This window comes from Siphateles boraxobius, unplaced genomic scaffold (assembly GCF_051911475.1).
Source record: "Siphateles boraxobius isolate OS27281-9 unplaced genomic scaffold, OSU_SipBor_1 86, whole genome shotgun sequence".
Taxonomy (NCBI): Eukaryota; Metazoa; Chordata; class Actinopteri; order Cypriniformes; family Leuciscidae; genus Siphateles; species Siphateles boraxobius.
In genome coordinates, this window is record NW_027509215.1 from 862632 (window position 1) to 878934 (window position 16303).

General features: G+C 38.0%; 1 protein-coding gene across 6 annotated transcripts in view; it reads right to left on the minus strand.

Annotated features, from left to right (window-relative positions):
- hs6st1a (heparan sulfate 6-O-sulfotransferase 1a) overlaps window positions 1–12191 on the minus strand; it is a 146020-nt gene extending 133829 nt beyond the window's left edge. For all 6 annotated transcript variants that reach the window (XM_077222004.1, XM_077222007.1, XM_077222005.1 and 3 more), the window contains exon 1: window positions 11387–12191. In XM_077222004.1, coding sequence (XP_077078119.1) covers window positions 11387–11907 — 521 coding nt within the window. In that variant the 5' untranslated portion in view covers window positions 11908–12191. The remainder of the gene's footprint in view (window positions 1–11386) is intronic.
- Window positions 12192–16303: the final 4112 nt, after the last annotated feature.

The window sequence follows — 16303 nt, forward strand, 5'->3', positions numbered from 1 at the left end:
CTGCTTCAGCTATTGGTTAAGGGAAGTTGAGAGTCTTTATGATTTCAAGGCAGAATTCGTGGTTTTGTAAATTAACTCTCGGCAGCGAGCCAACTCACACAGGGAGAGTGGAGGCCCTAATTATGAATTATAAAAATGTTTGCTAATTAGTCATTGCGTGGCAATTTGTCCACAGCATGCAGAAATCAATTTGGTGCTATCGCCGAGGGCTTTACCTGGCAGCGTGGCGCACAACAAGACTTCAAAGCCAATGTCCATCATAACGCCAGCAACGTTTCGGCAGGAGCCACACTGGCCAAAACGGGAAAGTCAAGAAAATTAGAACAAGATTCCAAATCACACAGGAATAAAAAAATTAAAAAAAGAATGAGTGAAAAGCAGAAATGGCCAGAGAGAATATTTTTTGTAAACAAGGACATAAGATAAAGAAAACTGCACGCATAAAAAGCGATAGCAGGATCGAGAAAAAAAAGATAGAAAAAAAGACCAGCGCATCCACGTTCACTCTAGCATTAGCAGCAGAGTTGTGTTTATCTTCATGCATTCATTTATGCTAAACACAAAGGGCGGGCTGAAGGGTGGTCAAGTCTTTGTTTATTAAAAAGCCATTAGAGATAGAGGAGGCACTGAAGCGCTCAATCATGCAGTGCCGACATTAGGTCCAGCTCAAGGGCACGTTTCTCTTCACGGGCCACAGGATCTATATTATCAGACAGCAGCCCGGGAACTTCATTTGTTTCATTCATATTAATATTCAAGTTTGTTGAGAAGCTGACCTGGCTGTGAAGTAAAACAATAGATATGCAAAAAAATAAATAATAATCTGATCTGATCTGAATATATAGAATGATAAAGAGTGCCCAATTGTGTCATGCTCTAGCAGTCAACGGTTTAAAAAGATGTATAAAATAAAAAAGAATTTGTCATATAAATATATGTACACTTTAAGACTAAGCTATTAGAGAATAAAACACAGAGATGTTATTGTGAACAACAGCAGAGGCCAGTAACATCTTTACACATGTAAGCATACGATCATAAAGTCAAAGAGGGGAAGCTTCTCCAGGTAAGCACTTTGTTTGCTAGAACTCCGCGTCCTTGGCTAATTTAGCATGCTGATCCTAAAACACTGTCAGCCCGTCACGACCTTCCCTTGAACTGCCCTAAATCAGTTCACACACACACTTATAATCTCTGTTAGCACGTTGTCTTCACACAGTTGAGATGTCAGATGACAAAAAAAAACACTCTCTCTGAAATGTGAGTGATAGCACCTCTTAGCGCAAGACGTTCTTTGAAAAAGGAAGAAAAAAACAGCTTATCTAACAGAAACACTATTGAACGCTGTCGAGCAATTACCAAACCTCCACAGACAACAAGCAGAAATGGGCCAAGATAATCAGCAAAGAACGAGGTAAACAAGAAGCTTTTCAGTATCAGAGCCAGTGATATGAAAACTGGCTTTTATCCTATAATAGAAATGAAGTGAAAAGGTATTTTTGGCTAGGATGCCCTTACAAGGGATGTGCAAAGTTACATGTATTCAGTCAGTAGGTTGACTGACTGACTAATCGAATAATTGATCTTATGGAATTCCAGTATAATTAGGCTGGATTCAAGTTCACCAGAAGCCACTTGGACATGTCCCTCAGTGGCCATTTACATGAGTTGTGTAAAACAGTAGACAAAGCCGGTGACAGAACAGACTGCATCTCAAGACACATTTTTAAAACTTGGCATAGCATCTTAAAAACAATGAGAAAAAATATAAATAAATAAAATAAATAATAAAATATTATACATATAATTTATTTATTTATTTTTTGTAATGATTGACCTCAGCATGGTATCACAAAGCAATGCTATTTTAATACTGCAAATGGTGAGGATTTTTCTCTTCTTGGATTTTTTTTACCTTGACAAGACATCTTAAAAACACAACACTCATGGCGGGAAGCTCACCATACAGTATGAGACATGACGTCCCAAAGACATTTAAGACATTTCACACTGAATGTGCATAGATGTTACGACAGTACTATACCGTGGATGATTTTAAAGGTCCAACTTTTCTGAGAGGATTTTACGGTGCACAAACACAGCATGCTATTTGTAGCTAAACATATTTAAATTAAAAAAGGGATATAACAGTCAACTTTGCTAAGCACCTTGTCAGTAGTCGAATGATTAGTGTCCCATCCTTAGACCTAGAATATCTAATTGCGAATACAGGTTTAAAGATTAATTATATCATAATTTGAAGTGAAAATGCAGATAAGAGGCAAACATAGAAATCAAATGTTCTTCGAGCAATTCGTCCGAAAGCACGGGGTGATTTCGTGGTGGGCGGGCACAGATTCCACATTACCACATAACGGGCTTTGAGCAGCCTGTATTTAATCCACACTGATCTGATGGGATTAACACATCGAGGTCAGGCTACTCTATCAGGCCTGGCTCCAAGCTCTTTTTCTTACTGGCCCGGGATAAACTATCCCGTCAGAACCACTGCTTTCTGCTCCAAGCAGATCTGGAGACCGCCAAGCCATCTGGCTCACGCTCCCAGAGCCAGAATCCCGGTTCACGCGGAGAGCTAGAGGATTTTATCAGCTCCAAGCTACTGACCTCCAAACCACAAAGATCACACAATTGCTAACAACATCAGACTATAAATTGTGGAGCGGCAAACCTACACCAACAAGCACACACTCATAAGCAAAGTACCAAACCTATAAGAGTCACAGTGTGGCTCTTTATTCCTACGAACACGAATGTGGAGGACACAATCTTCAATAACTGACTGTAGTAACGAACATCATCAAATATCAAGCACTACTTGCTACTGATAATGTCTTTATGCCAATAGTGCTTTGGGCTTCACACATTTGTTTCACTCGATCATCTACTGTGCCAAAGTAGCCAACTTCCAAACTCTACCTTGAGGAAATATGGAGCCGACTGAACTTCACAAGGTATGTTAACACGCACTAATTTTTGTCATTTGGAATGAATCCAATCCGTTCTGTTCATATGAACCCCAAATGTTGCAATCAGATTAACATATTCCAAAGAAAACTTCAATGCATCCATAGTGCCAGTTGCCTCATTCAGAACCAGAAAAAGCCACCACGAGTATAATTGGTGTTTTTCCCTTGATAGCATAACTAAAAAGAAAGCTAACATTTATCTCTGAAGAGATTTTTAAGCAAATATTTAGTATATATTTAGTCTCATCCACTGACCAGTCTGTAAGACATGAGACGAAAATAAATTTCTGCATGTTCGTATGACATAAAACTTATCTAGCATATACATCATGGCACAGCACATGTGTGAAAGGCATTTTTGAGTCCAATTGAGAAAAAAGTTTACATGGTCATTTTTTTTCCTGTTGATCAGATTATTTAAGGTCTACACCAACCATTTCAAATGAATCTGAATTTAATTCAGATCAACCTCAGTCGGATTGACTAAGATGTTTACATGAAGACTTTTCAATCAGACTGGGCCATCAATCCAATTATAGACAGATTTTGAATACATTTTAACAACACCTATAGCATTATTACCTGTATATGTATACAGACAGTGAGTGTGATGATGTCCCACCCACAGATAGTGACATCATGCGCTATAATCTACAGCGAGAAGGTCTGAAGGCTTGAGGTTTAATAAATTAAATATTGATATTTTAAAATAAATGTTGTTATTCATAATATAGATGGCAGTTGTCTATTAGAAGGGCCTGCCATTTTATAAATTACAGTAAATCTTCCATGAAAAGACATTCTATCTAATGTTCTAGTCACGCTTGGGGTAAACTGTGCGGCCCATATCCATAAAGCCACAGTGTGGAAAATTATCTTGCCTGTTTGATTAGACACTGACACTGCTGAAGGAACATGAAGAGATATGGAGAGAGAGAGAGAGAGAGTGAGAGAGTGAGAGAGAGAGAGAGAGAGAGAGAGAGAGAGAGAGAGAGAGAGAGAGAGAGAGAGAGAGAGAGAGAGAGAGAGAGAGAGCTGAAGAAATAAGTGTGGATACACAAAATTAAAAGAAAAGACTGACAGCAGTACCGCAGCATTTTTATGTGCAAGTTTATTGGACTTGGACTCAAAATCTGCTGCAATATCTTTAAATAGACAGGACATTGGGGGAAAAAAAGTGACAGTAGGTGCACACGTCCCAGAATCCTATCTCATCACTTATACACATGCACACAAACATACATGGGCACATTGGAGAATACATATACTCAGAACGGGGTCCATAAGTCTAAAATCACTAATGCTTAAATAAAATAAAAATAAAATAAATAAAAAATGTTATACATTTGTTACCGTCAACATGACAAATTAAATGAAAAGCTGCACTGAAAAATTAGGAAAAGTTAAGATATGTATATATAAACACACAAGTAAATAAATGAGTAAATTATGACTTCATTTTCCTATCTGAGTATAACAAATTCCAATTAATTTAATGCCATAGCTTTTAAATACTTCAAAATCCTTAAACTTTATACATCTGGACTCCAAATCATTTTGGTTTACTTTCAGATTCATTTGTTTCTTTCTATATTGCCGGTTTTAATAATTACAGAGGATACAGATCTTTCTCTCTCCATGATCTAAAGGCAAGCTCATATAGGACTAATGTGATCTTTTTTAAATTACTCTTTGCAGCTCACAACTGCATACCAATAAAACATGCAATTTTATTTCCCCCCAAAATAATCACAATAAATGTCTAGTATAAGGAACATGACAATGTGGTCTGTTACCCCATCGTCACCTTGTCATTTCAAATTAATTGTGTCTGCTTGATCACTGCACCAGGTCTCCTAACCAGGCTGCCCCCCAACTGGGACTCTATCTTCATCTATGAGGGCTAGAAATGGGAAATCACAGCAAATAGATTACTTAAAGAGACAATTCACCCGTAAATGAGAATTCTGTTATGAATAGCAACATCTCAGTCAGTTTCTCGCAGCTATTGTATACTATGGCTAGTATAAAAAGCAGGAAAAGAGCTTTTTGGAGCCTGATAGCCAGTGGTCACCATCCACTTTTTGCTATATGGAAAAGAGCAACCTGTATGTTCTGCTAAAAAAATAAGAATGCACTATATTTTGGCCAATTTATTTATTTAGTCAAAACCACTATTCATTTCGGGTGTTTACATTTGTAGTTCATTTCGCTTGGTTCGCTTGGTTCGCTTGGCCTGAACAAAAAAAAAAAACATTTAGTCCTGGTCTGCTTAGCATTGCCATTGGCATTGGCATTTTAACACCAAACCTAAAGATACTGAACCTGAAGGCATAAGGATATGTTCAAAACCTGATTGGTCAACTTTTATTACACATATTTCGCAACGGAACTTACCGAACATCCAAAACAATGCTGAGAGCTGGGACAAATGTGCTTATAAAATGTGTAATGAAGTCAAAACAGCGGCATGAATTCCTCCATCACACACACAAACGAAGATCTGCTGCGAGGAGACGCGGTTCTGGGGCCTCATTTCTAAAAATGGCGTACACAAAAAAATATTCAGACTTATAAAACCGTGAGTACGCCAGAACCTGCGCAGAATTTACTTTATAAATACCAGTTAGCGGAAGATTGTGCGCACATGCGTCTCCTCCCCGAAACAACCATATATGGAGCTTACAACGCCTAGCTTTACTATACATATCCTCATTTCCATATCATTTGCATATGATTATTCATCCACGTGATAAAATGTTTAACGGTACAAGACATTAGGAAAATATGAAATGCGGCTGTGCTGTCACATAGACCTTGTTGCTCATTTTTTGCACGAAACCATTTTCATAGACAATCTGCTATTATCAAGATAAGCAATTATCTCTGTAGTTAAAACATTAAAACACAGCATGCCAGAGGAAAAGTGTTCGAAAGCATTGCATCCACAACAAATATTTCTATTTATTGAATATAAAACTTGTTGTAACTTCTCAGTAATGATTTCATGTAATTTAAGTGTTTAACTCCATTAATCAGAATGGCATATTTAATCTAAATCTTTACAACAGAAGTAAAACAAAGTTTAAATCATTGTTTTATTTATTTAAACTGTTATTGTGAACATGAACTGTGTTTATGATTATAGGACTTATAATGAAGATTTACGGTTTTAGATGCGTTACGCTATGCGTCAGTTTCACTAAACAGCCAAACGCGCTAGCTGGCGCGGACATTTAAGAAGGGACGGATGTTTGCTTCATGTGACAGGCTTGGTGAGTGAAATTATATTTGTATTATCTTTCTGTACATGTATAATTTTCTTTAGATTTTCTGTCTAAAAGTGACCAAAAAGACATTAACTGTTTGCTCACCATCGGTGTCGCCAAACTGCTCCATCTCCAAAATGTTCGTACGCATGGGTCAGAGTTTGCGTGCAGGTGCAAAAATTTTCCCGTCAAGTTTGTTTTTTATAAATCACAACTTGTGTGTCGTAAGTGGCGTACGCCTCTTTCAGGGCCTGTTTTGTGCGTACGCAATTGTTATAAATGAGGCCCCTGGTGCCTGTACTGAACTGTGATGGGCAACATCACGACTATGACGAGAAAAAACAGGTATGCTTCAGCATTTTGTCCTTTTTAGGGTTGCATCTTGTGTCATCATGTCCCGTTTTTTCTTTTATATGTCTTTGGTCCATGTTGCGTTTATATTTCATTCGAACACAGTGTTCGTTTGGACTCGGTCTTGGTCCGCTTGTTTGGTGCGCACCAGAGTTTGAATGGCATTGTTCACACTTATTTAAATGAACCGCACTAACAGAGCAATCGTGCCAGAGTTCATTTTAATTGAAACAAATGTAAATACACCCATCATTACACTGTTAAATGTAATCTTTAGCAAATCTTAAAATGAATTTTCATACTGTACATTAGTGGATCTCAACCTTTGTGGCTTCAATGCCTTCCTATCGTCCACAACAATATTTGAAGTACCCACCTCACCCCACTCATAATTTCTACCCAATAAAATATGTTATAGCTTGGCTTAACTAAAAGGATGTATTCATTAAAAATAACCAAATAATAAGAAATGTCTTGATTTCTAGTCGATGTAGCCTATTTTCGCACTTATTTTTTGCCTCTTTTTAAATTATTTTATTTCAAGTAATGCCTAAATTCATTTGTAGCATTTTTAACTGAATGATTTTTTTAGTGTTTTATTTTTTATTCCTTTACACAAAATATTACAGAATTCTAAAATCAATGATCAGCCATAACATAAATATCAGATTATCATTATCTGCCAGAATTAGTTGAGCAACATGAGGAGAAGTAGACGATGACAGATTTTCTTTTGGGGCTGAACTGGTAACCGTACTAAGGGGTGTCTGTCAGACAGCGGCCCCTTTTCTACAGTTCTTACCAAGCCTATTGGTCAAAGAGCAGATGCAGACCCTTCATTAAACAGATTACATACTGTCTAGAGCAGCAGGGGCAATGCCTGGTAGTTCACCGGGGAGGAAAAAAACACAACCGCTGGTGGCTGATTGCACACGCCTTTCGCTGTGGGAAACATTCTCACACCTCACACCCACACGAGAAGCCACTCTCCTCTAGTCTCCGTTCACTGGTCAATCTGAAACCCCTGTGCTTCATGCCTGAGAGCAACACACGCCACTCGCCAGATGGCTTCCCAACTGCAACCGGTGCTTCAATGAGAATGTGGTGATACACATCTCGTTAAGCAATTAAAATGCCCCCATCGCTCTCATGTCCACCAGGTCCCCGGGGAAGCTGCACGACGTGATTGCGATTTGGAGAAATGTGACTGGAAATACCGACAATCCGAATAAGACCAACGTGTAATTAAAAGCTCATCCTTCGCTATGTTAATGTTCACGAAGAGGAGAGCGAGCAACGCTCCCAAAGTCTCAGGAGCCGAGAAAGATTTAAATGTAAACAAGCCCGTTAAACATGTCTAACAAGCATGCAGATTGGCACAGCTGTCAGATGGCTTCCTGCCTGTTGGTGGGAATGGCGCTGGCTTCCGTGAACTGTAACTCACTGGAATGACAACAGGTGTTAAACCCTGTGCTGTGCCTTCTAATCTCAAGAATAAGCAGTTAAGAGTGAAGAGCGTAAAGGTGAAGTACACATCTCAGAATATTTTTGAAATAAAAGGATTTCACAAATGTGACAAATAAACTTTAATTGTCAACATCATGACAACATCTATATTTAGGGAGCCAGGCTGCAATTAAAAGGATAGCAAATGCAACCAATCAACAAAGTGTGATTCACAAACAAATGACTTATGAACCTTTCTTTATTAACAAATCAGTCATATAAAAATGATAGATTATATCTATACAGAAATATAAAAAATGTGAAATAAGAAGTTACACATTGCTGATGTTTTAACTATAACAACCAACAAAGCATAAAATTATTTTAAAAGGTGTAGTAAGCGATGTCTAAGAAACACTGTAAATATTTTAAATCAATTCAAACAAACACACCCCCGACTTTCATTGCTCCACACCCAAAATGCACAAGCGGATGTCTCTTTATCATAGCTGAAGTAAAGCAAAATAATGCTAGGAACAAACGAACGATAAGGAAGAACAAAAAATTAACATACGGTACGCAGAAATATATACAAGAAAGAGCTGGATGTTAGTCGCCAGCACCACAGCAGATCCAGACAAACAATGACACTTAAAAATATCCTGTTACTATCAACAGCATATCTTGGTTCTGTGAAAAAAACAATGTTACTTATGTATGTCTGCTGATTGGCTACAAGCGTGTTGTTGTGCTTAGCCCGATCCACTTTCAACAGCGTTTCTCGGAAATTGCTTACTGCACCTTTAATGCACATCCCTGTGAAATGTCCAACCACTGCAACAGGTTGAATTGACAACTGTGATAATAACAACCATCTGCATTGAGCAATTATGAAATCTGGTAACTAAAAAAAAAATTTTTTAAAAAAAACGTGTAAAGGTTTGTTTGTTTTTACTTGTATGTGAGCATACATTATGATAGTTGTCATTGACATTTTCTTTTTGAAAAACAAGTCTAAAAACACATCATGAAGCCCTAGAAAGACAAACAGTCCAGCTAACCTCAGCTGTTCAAAATCTCCACAAAAGAGTTCATGGGTCATAAACAACACCCCTTTTCTCAGCCTTCAATGTGACCACCATCATGATTCAATTGTCTTTAAAAAACATCTCCCTTTTTTAATTTAGCTAGTTACACAGCTTTGAGAAAAAGCAATGTGCAAAGTTTCAATCCTTCAATGCATCCTGCATTGGTCCTTTGAAATCACTGTAACTAATATAAAAAGAGTGCTTAGAGCTGTGCAACAAAGCAGCATATCAAATCAGAATTATCTATGAACAGTATTTCCCATCTAATTATCAGAATAATGCAGATATCAAAATTGAGAAATCACAAAAATTCTCACCTCTTTTACCACCGACCCTGTGCTAATTTCACAGACAGAACGAACATGTACATGCGTGATAAATTAGAGAAGAACATCTCTGGTGTGGTCTGTCTGCCTTTATCACAGGAGAGATTAATCAAGGAGAGGAATGTGCATCCATATCAGTGCTGCATTCCTAAGGTCGCCAAAAGCAACAAGAGTAATGGCATCGCTGTGATACGAGGGATGTTTTACACTCGAGGGTATGTTGGATCTAGACTGTGTTCTTTTACGTAGAGTAGTCGGGCTGGTGAATACTTGCTAAATCTGATCTGATGTATTTGACTTTGCAGGGCTTAGATAATTTAATCCACAAAAATCCTATTAAAAAATAAAACAGTCTATGTGCATGGCTCTGAGATGTATTTCACGTCGTTGCAAAAGTAAACATAATATACTCCACAAACTGTAACTAACTCCTTTTAAACAGACTGAAACAGAATCATTGGTTTTGTGTCACCATCATATGTAAGTGGAGAAAGATAATAAAGTCAAATTGACATTTCATATCCAGAATACAACAAGTTGACACTGACTACCCAATGGCCAGTTATTCATGACATGACTGCTATGGAGTGTCCTGATGTGGGGAGTTCTGTAACCACTATCCTGGCAGCCAGTACACACAGTATTTACAAGAGGCTGTTTTACAACACAGTAATTTTCCACCTCCATCATTGGAGAAAACACAAACATGCAGAAATTGAAACTGACACAAACATTTGACAAAGCAAGTCCTGTCTTCCACCTGAAATAATAGGATAGGACCCATGTTCACTTCACAAAACTTTAACACAGAAAAAAATTCGACAAAATGTTAGAATAACTAAAATCCCTGTATCTATACAATGAAGCTGTGGTAACCCAAGTAAAAGCCAAGACAGAACTAATAATGAAATCACAGACAGATTTCTAATTTGTTTCATTAAGTCATTTTCAGTAGTAACAGTTACTCTACTGATTTTTTACATATAGTAAAATACTATGGTTACCATATTCGTTTTTTGAAAGGTTGTCATCCAGTCTCATAAAACAACAGAAATTGCAACTAAACTCATAACATTGTGGGCTTTGCACACTTGAAACCGTTAACCCTGGTCATTGTTAACCCCAGGTAAATTTAATCCTAGGTTATCTTGTTTCATGCTATTCATGCTGTACCCAGTCAGGTTTCCGATATCGTCTACTGTACATTTATAAACGTTGGGTTAGCTTTCTTTTTCGGTTATGATGTCAACAACACTGGTTTGATGGTGTGGAAACAGCACGCGACCCGTTTTAAAAACCACTTGCCAGTCAGTAGAAATGTCACCTAGACCCACTGTGCTTGCCTTAAGTCTTATGTGCTACTTTCTGTGATATTTTAACCGTTTCACTTAAGAAGCTTAAACTCAACATCTCATGAAAGTTTACGCGACGTACGTCAGTTCGTGGATATTTAAGGAGGCAAGCACAGGCAGTTTACGATGGTTGTCTGTTGCTGAACAACCGTTTGTTCTAGCATCGCAAGTAGTGCAGGGTTTAACAACTCAATGCAGTGCTAACCCTCTTTACAAAATTTAATGTGAAACGTTTCTTTACCCAGGCTTAAAACTGGCCTTACTTGGGTTTTCGACCAAAGTTCAGTATGAAAAGCCCATATAAAAAGTTAAATATTGGTATAGGCTACCCATTTGTGGATACAGTTGTTTAGTTACGTATTGCGCAGGCATATTGCAGATGAGGGCAAGTGGTATTCTTGACTCACTAAAGTTTTTCTACACGCTGGCTGTGCCTCAAACCCCACTGAGACAGTAGGCTATTTTGTGACTGCAGCCGTCCCAAAAATATCGGTAGACTGCTCACTGGGTTGAGACACAGACAATATTCCCCCTCAAAACAAACAAAACAAATTCTACACGCATCACCTTTGGTTTTTCATCCGGCTCTCCTTTTTGTTCAAAACCCCCGGAACGCAGTTGGTCAGTTCGGTCCAGTCCGCATGTAAGCCACAACTCCAACCGGTAGAGAACCGAGAGAAGAGCCAGGTCTCTTTCCTATTGGGTCGGTAACAGGTACACTTCTTCTGTCCCGGTCTACAGTCACACGGAACCTCCAGCCTGACATTCTGGACCAAGTGTCTCCCGAACGTGGTGCCGCCGGTCTTCTGGATGTGGAGGAACACGATCACATCATCCCCTTTGATTTCAAAATCCAAGCTCCGCTCCAGATCCCTGATGGGGAAATAGTATTTCTTCACGTAATGTGGATCAGGAGTCGGGAAGAGATCCGCATCGTCTTCCAGCATGTACCCGTGCGGCGAGCCGAAGTTCATCATCCCCGGAGCCACGTACTGATACAAAATCAGCATGAACAGAACCGAGCCGACAACGATGAACAGAAATTTACTGCTCCTCTCAACCATGTTCCTTCCAGTGAGGAGGTTCATGTGTTACCATTTCCCGGTTGCCTGTTTTTTAGGGTGTCTCCATATAAACACACGGCAGTCAGAGTATCGCGCGCGGAAAGTGAATCGTCAGACACATTGGATCAGAATGGGAACGGTCGGACTCATTGCATCAGAAGTGTTGCAGTATACGATCCAGTACGGCGCGATCTCCCTCCTTCCACCACTGTATGACACAGTGTGTTTAAAGTCCTCGACACATCGCTGTGAAGCTCCTCCAGCAGCGTGCACAGCGACACCCACTTTCCCAACACACGCGCGCGCTCCACACTCTCTCAGACACAAATGGGAACAATATTTAGTTTCTAGCAAACGCCCGCTATTCTTATTGCATTTTGATATTTCTGTTAAGACATCGGCGTTTCCACACAAGAAGCCAAGCAGGCAGTGCTTCCCAAAAAAAAAATCATAATAATATTAACCAGGTAAAATAATAGTAGAAAATAATAAAATAAAATAAAATAATGTTCCTAACAGGAGCATGAATCTGCCTTTACGCCTCAAACTGACTACAAAACACCCCCCTTAAGCACTATATTATGAATTTAGAAATTACTTGAGTCAAATATGGACAAACTTGAGACTTTGAATGAATAAAAAGCATGTTAATATAAAAAGTACAAGTAGGCTATATAATTATTAAATAAAAACAACATAACTATAAAAACGCAACAAAAATATAAAATCTTTCTAGTTGTATATAAAAATAAGTAGTAAATAAAAAAGTAAATGTCTACTTATGACATACAAAAGTGCAATAAAATGAAAAACATACATGAGGATACAATGTCAAATACATGTTACGTTTAAAATGCTTTAAATTATAATACCGTGTTTTTCAACTATTTGTAGTAAAAGTAGTCGCTCAACTGCATAATAGTCCTTGCTGGAAAATTATGTAATAGATTAAATTGTGTGATGATATAATTTTTGTTTAATGACAGACTTGCCAAATGGCAATTTGTCATTGAGCAGAAAAATATGTATGCCCACCTCTGATAAGATAAAAATCCTAATTCATTTGCAAAAGAAAAGTTTGTATTTGCAATGAGAGCCCAACACTCCAACTTGAAAACACAGTGAAACATAAAATCAACACAGAGAAACGGTTTTGCTAGTACTCAGCCTGGACTCGTCCACCACAGCTAGTGGGCAGTATTGAGAGCTGTGTTGTATATAGAGTTGTGTATAGAGAACTGTAGTCGTGTATTGCCATTGGCTTTTGATTTTGCCTCATTAATGTGCAAGAGTAGCATTCTTTATTATTATTATTTTGTTGTTGTGTGGGGAATTGCATGTACAAAATCTCAGTGAATGTGGTCAGAGAAGCAAGCAAAAATAATTAAATGCATTATTGAATTCTATCAATAAAATTATATAAATATTGGTATTAAACAAACAGTTTACTCCATTCAAACTACTTTACCTCAATCATATTTACCTCTTCCATATCAAACACAATGACAGGTGAATGAAAACCTAAGTAACTCACTGACATTTATGCAAAACATCATTCTCATAAACTGATTAAACTAATGCTTATGGGTATACAGTACTTAGCTAATTCACAAACATTAGTACTTCCCCTGGCTTATATCTCTCTTCTCAAAATGCCCTGATCTTGTACAAATTAACTCAAGCAAATGATGTTTGGAACTTGGTCGCTTAAATACCGCAAATCAAATTAACATATTTTTATTTACAACTTCAGCGGCGGCCTAAAGAAAGCCTGTCATTTGATATCATGATTATTACGCCTAGGGACCCACTGCATAATGAAGCTATGGAAATGCTGTGTTGTGGCTGATCATTTGTCGGTTCACTAAGATAAATTGTAAAGTGTGTCCTGCCCTCTGGTTCTGTTCTGCTGTTACAACAACTTCACTTGTCACATGGTGGGCTCCATCATGCATAACTTTTTCACTCAAGCACATTTCTACATTGTCATAGAGTAATGTACAGTATGCTTCATGTATGCTTTGGGTGAATGCAGGGTAACCAACCATAGTGCATACTAGAGTTGCCAACTGTCCTGAATAATATGCAGTTATTCCGAGTTTTGTATGAGGCTGCCATGCCATTGTCAAGCTAATGTGGTATATTTATCTTAAATAGTAATTTTAAATAAACCCACCCTAATCAGCATGTAGAAGCAAAAAGAACTTTGATTAAACTGGTGATTCTTGACCGTGACAAGCTGCAATATGGACCAGACCTTATGATATTTAACTAAAATGTATCTGTTGGCTTGTTATGCTCAAACGTTTACATACACCTTGCAGAATCTGCAAAATGTTAACTATTTTAACAAAATAAGAGGGATCATACAAAATGCATGTTATTTTTTATTTAGTACTGTCCTGAATAAGATGTTTTACATAAAATACATATTTTTTTTTTTCTTCTGAGTCTCTTGTTTGTCCTGAGCAGTTAAACGTCTTCAGTAAAATCCTTTTGGTCTAGCAAATTCCAGTTTTCCAGCATCTTTTGCATATTTGTACCCTTTCCAGCAGTGTATGATTTTGAGATCCATTTTTTTCACACTGAGGACTATTAAAAAAGGTGCAAACATTCATGGATGCTCCAGAAGGAAACACGATGCATTAAGGGCCGAGGGTGAAACCTTTTTGAATTTGAAGATCAAGGTAAATTGTACTTAATTTGTCTTCCGGAAAACATGCAAGTATGTTATGTTGCTTCCGAAGGGTAGTACTAAATTAATAAATTAAAAGATATTTAAACAAAATAAGAAACATTTTGAAATTTTCATCCTGTTCAAAAGGTTTCCTGTTCAAATCAGTTTACATTTATTTTTCACTGGATTTGTTACTATGTTAATTAAAATGTCTAAAATACAAAGCACTTTAGTTGAATTGTGTTTGTTCATCTTATTTATGCACATTCACAGTTCTGTGGTGTTATAATTTAGGTTTGCTAAACTGATATGGGTCTGATGGTGTGTGACACTTTAGTATAAAATTAGGCTATTTTTTAAGAAATGAAACAAAATAGTATGTTAGTAATCCAAAAAGTGACAGCATGCATCTTTATCACTTAATTCAGTCAAACAGTTTTTACATAGCTGCTGGCATATACATTCTGTGCACTGTAGCATTTTGATATGGTCGTCATCTGCCACCAGTGGTTTCCTTAAAGGGATAGTTCACCCAAAAATGAATATTTTGTCATCATTTACTCACCCTAATTTTCCAAATCTCTATGCATTTCTTTCTTCTTCAGAACACAAAATATTTTGAATAAGGCTGGGGTCAACTTTGGACTCCACTGACTTTCATTTCATGGACCAAAAAAACGCTGTTTTTTTATAATATTGTGTTCTGTGTTCATGAAGAAATAAAGTCTTTGGAACAGCTTTGGAACAAACATAAGGGTGCGAGAGTTTGATATCCAGTCTGAAAAAGAATAACTAGAAAGGGACCAGTGAGTAAATGATGACCGAATTTTCATTTTTGGGTGAAGTATTACTTTAAATCTCAAATGGCATAAGTGGTATAAGGAAATGGAGAGTGTATTTCACTCTCCTAAACAGAAACTCAAATTCTTATTTTGTTCAGCTGAAATTGGCAACCCTAGCTGCAAGATGTAATATTGATGAGAATATTGGTTTGCCACAACTATTTCTTCTGTAATGATTTGTCTTATGAAAGATAGCACCTTTTAGTGTGGTGCCTTCCTGCAACTGTTTTCATTTTGTGCACCATCAAACTGAAAGGTAAAATAACGTACTTTGGATACCATACTTTTTCAGCCATCGCTGTAGGCCTAGTTGGAGTACTGACGACGTGGAGGCCATAAGGACCAAAACCCTTTGAAACGTTCTCAGCGGCCTGTGAGAGCCTGCTTTGAACGACGTCGCTAGCTGCTGAATAGTAAGGGTGCGGTCTGGCGAGAGCCACGCTTTCATTTGTCTCGAGTCTATGACTGTTCCCAGGAAGACAGTATATAGGCTGGGAAACAGTGTGCTCTTTGCCTGATTGATCCTGAGACCCAGGCATTCTAGATGGCTGAGGAGCCAGGATCTGTGTGTTAGCAACTCACTCTCCGATTGGGCCAGAACGAGCCAATCATCGAGGTAGTTCAGGATGTGCTTTCCCCGTTGTCTCAGGGGAATAAGTGCAGCATCGATGCATTTCGTGAATGTACGGGGTGCCAGAGACAGAGCGAACGGTAGGACCGTATATTGATAAGCCCGCCCCTCAAAGGCGAATCTTAAGAATGGCCTGTGGTGGTGGGCTATTTGGATATGAAAGTAAGCATCTTTCAGATCCACTGAGAAGAACCAATACCCTGGGTGAATTTGCGCAAGGATTTGTTTGGTTGTAAGCATTCTGAATGGACGTTTTATAAGGGCCTTGTT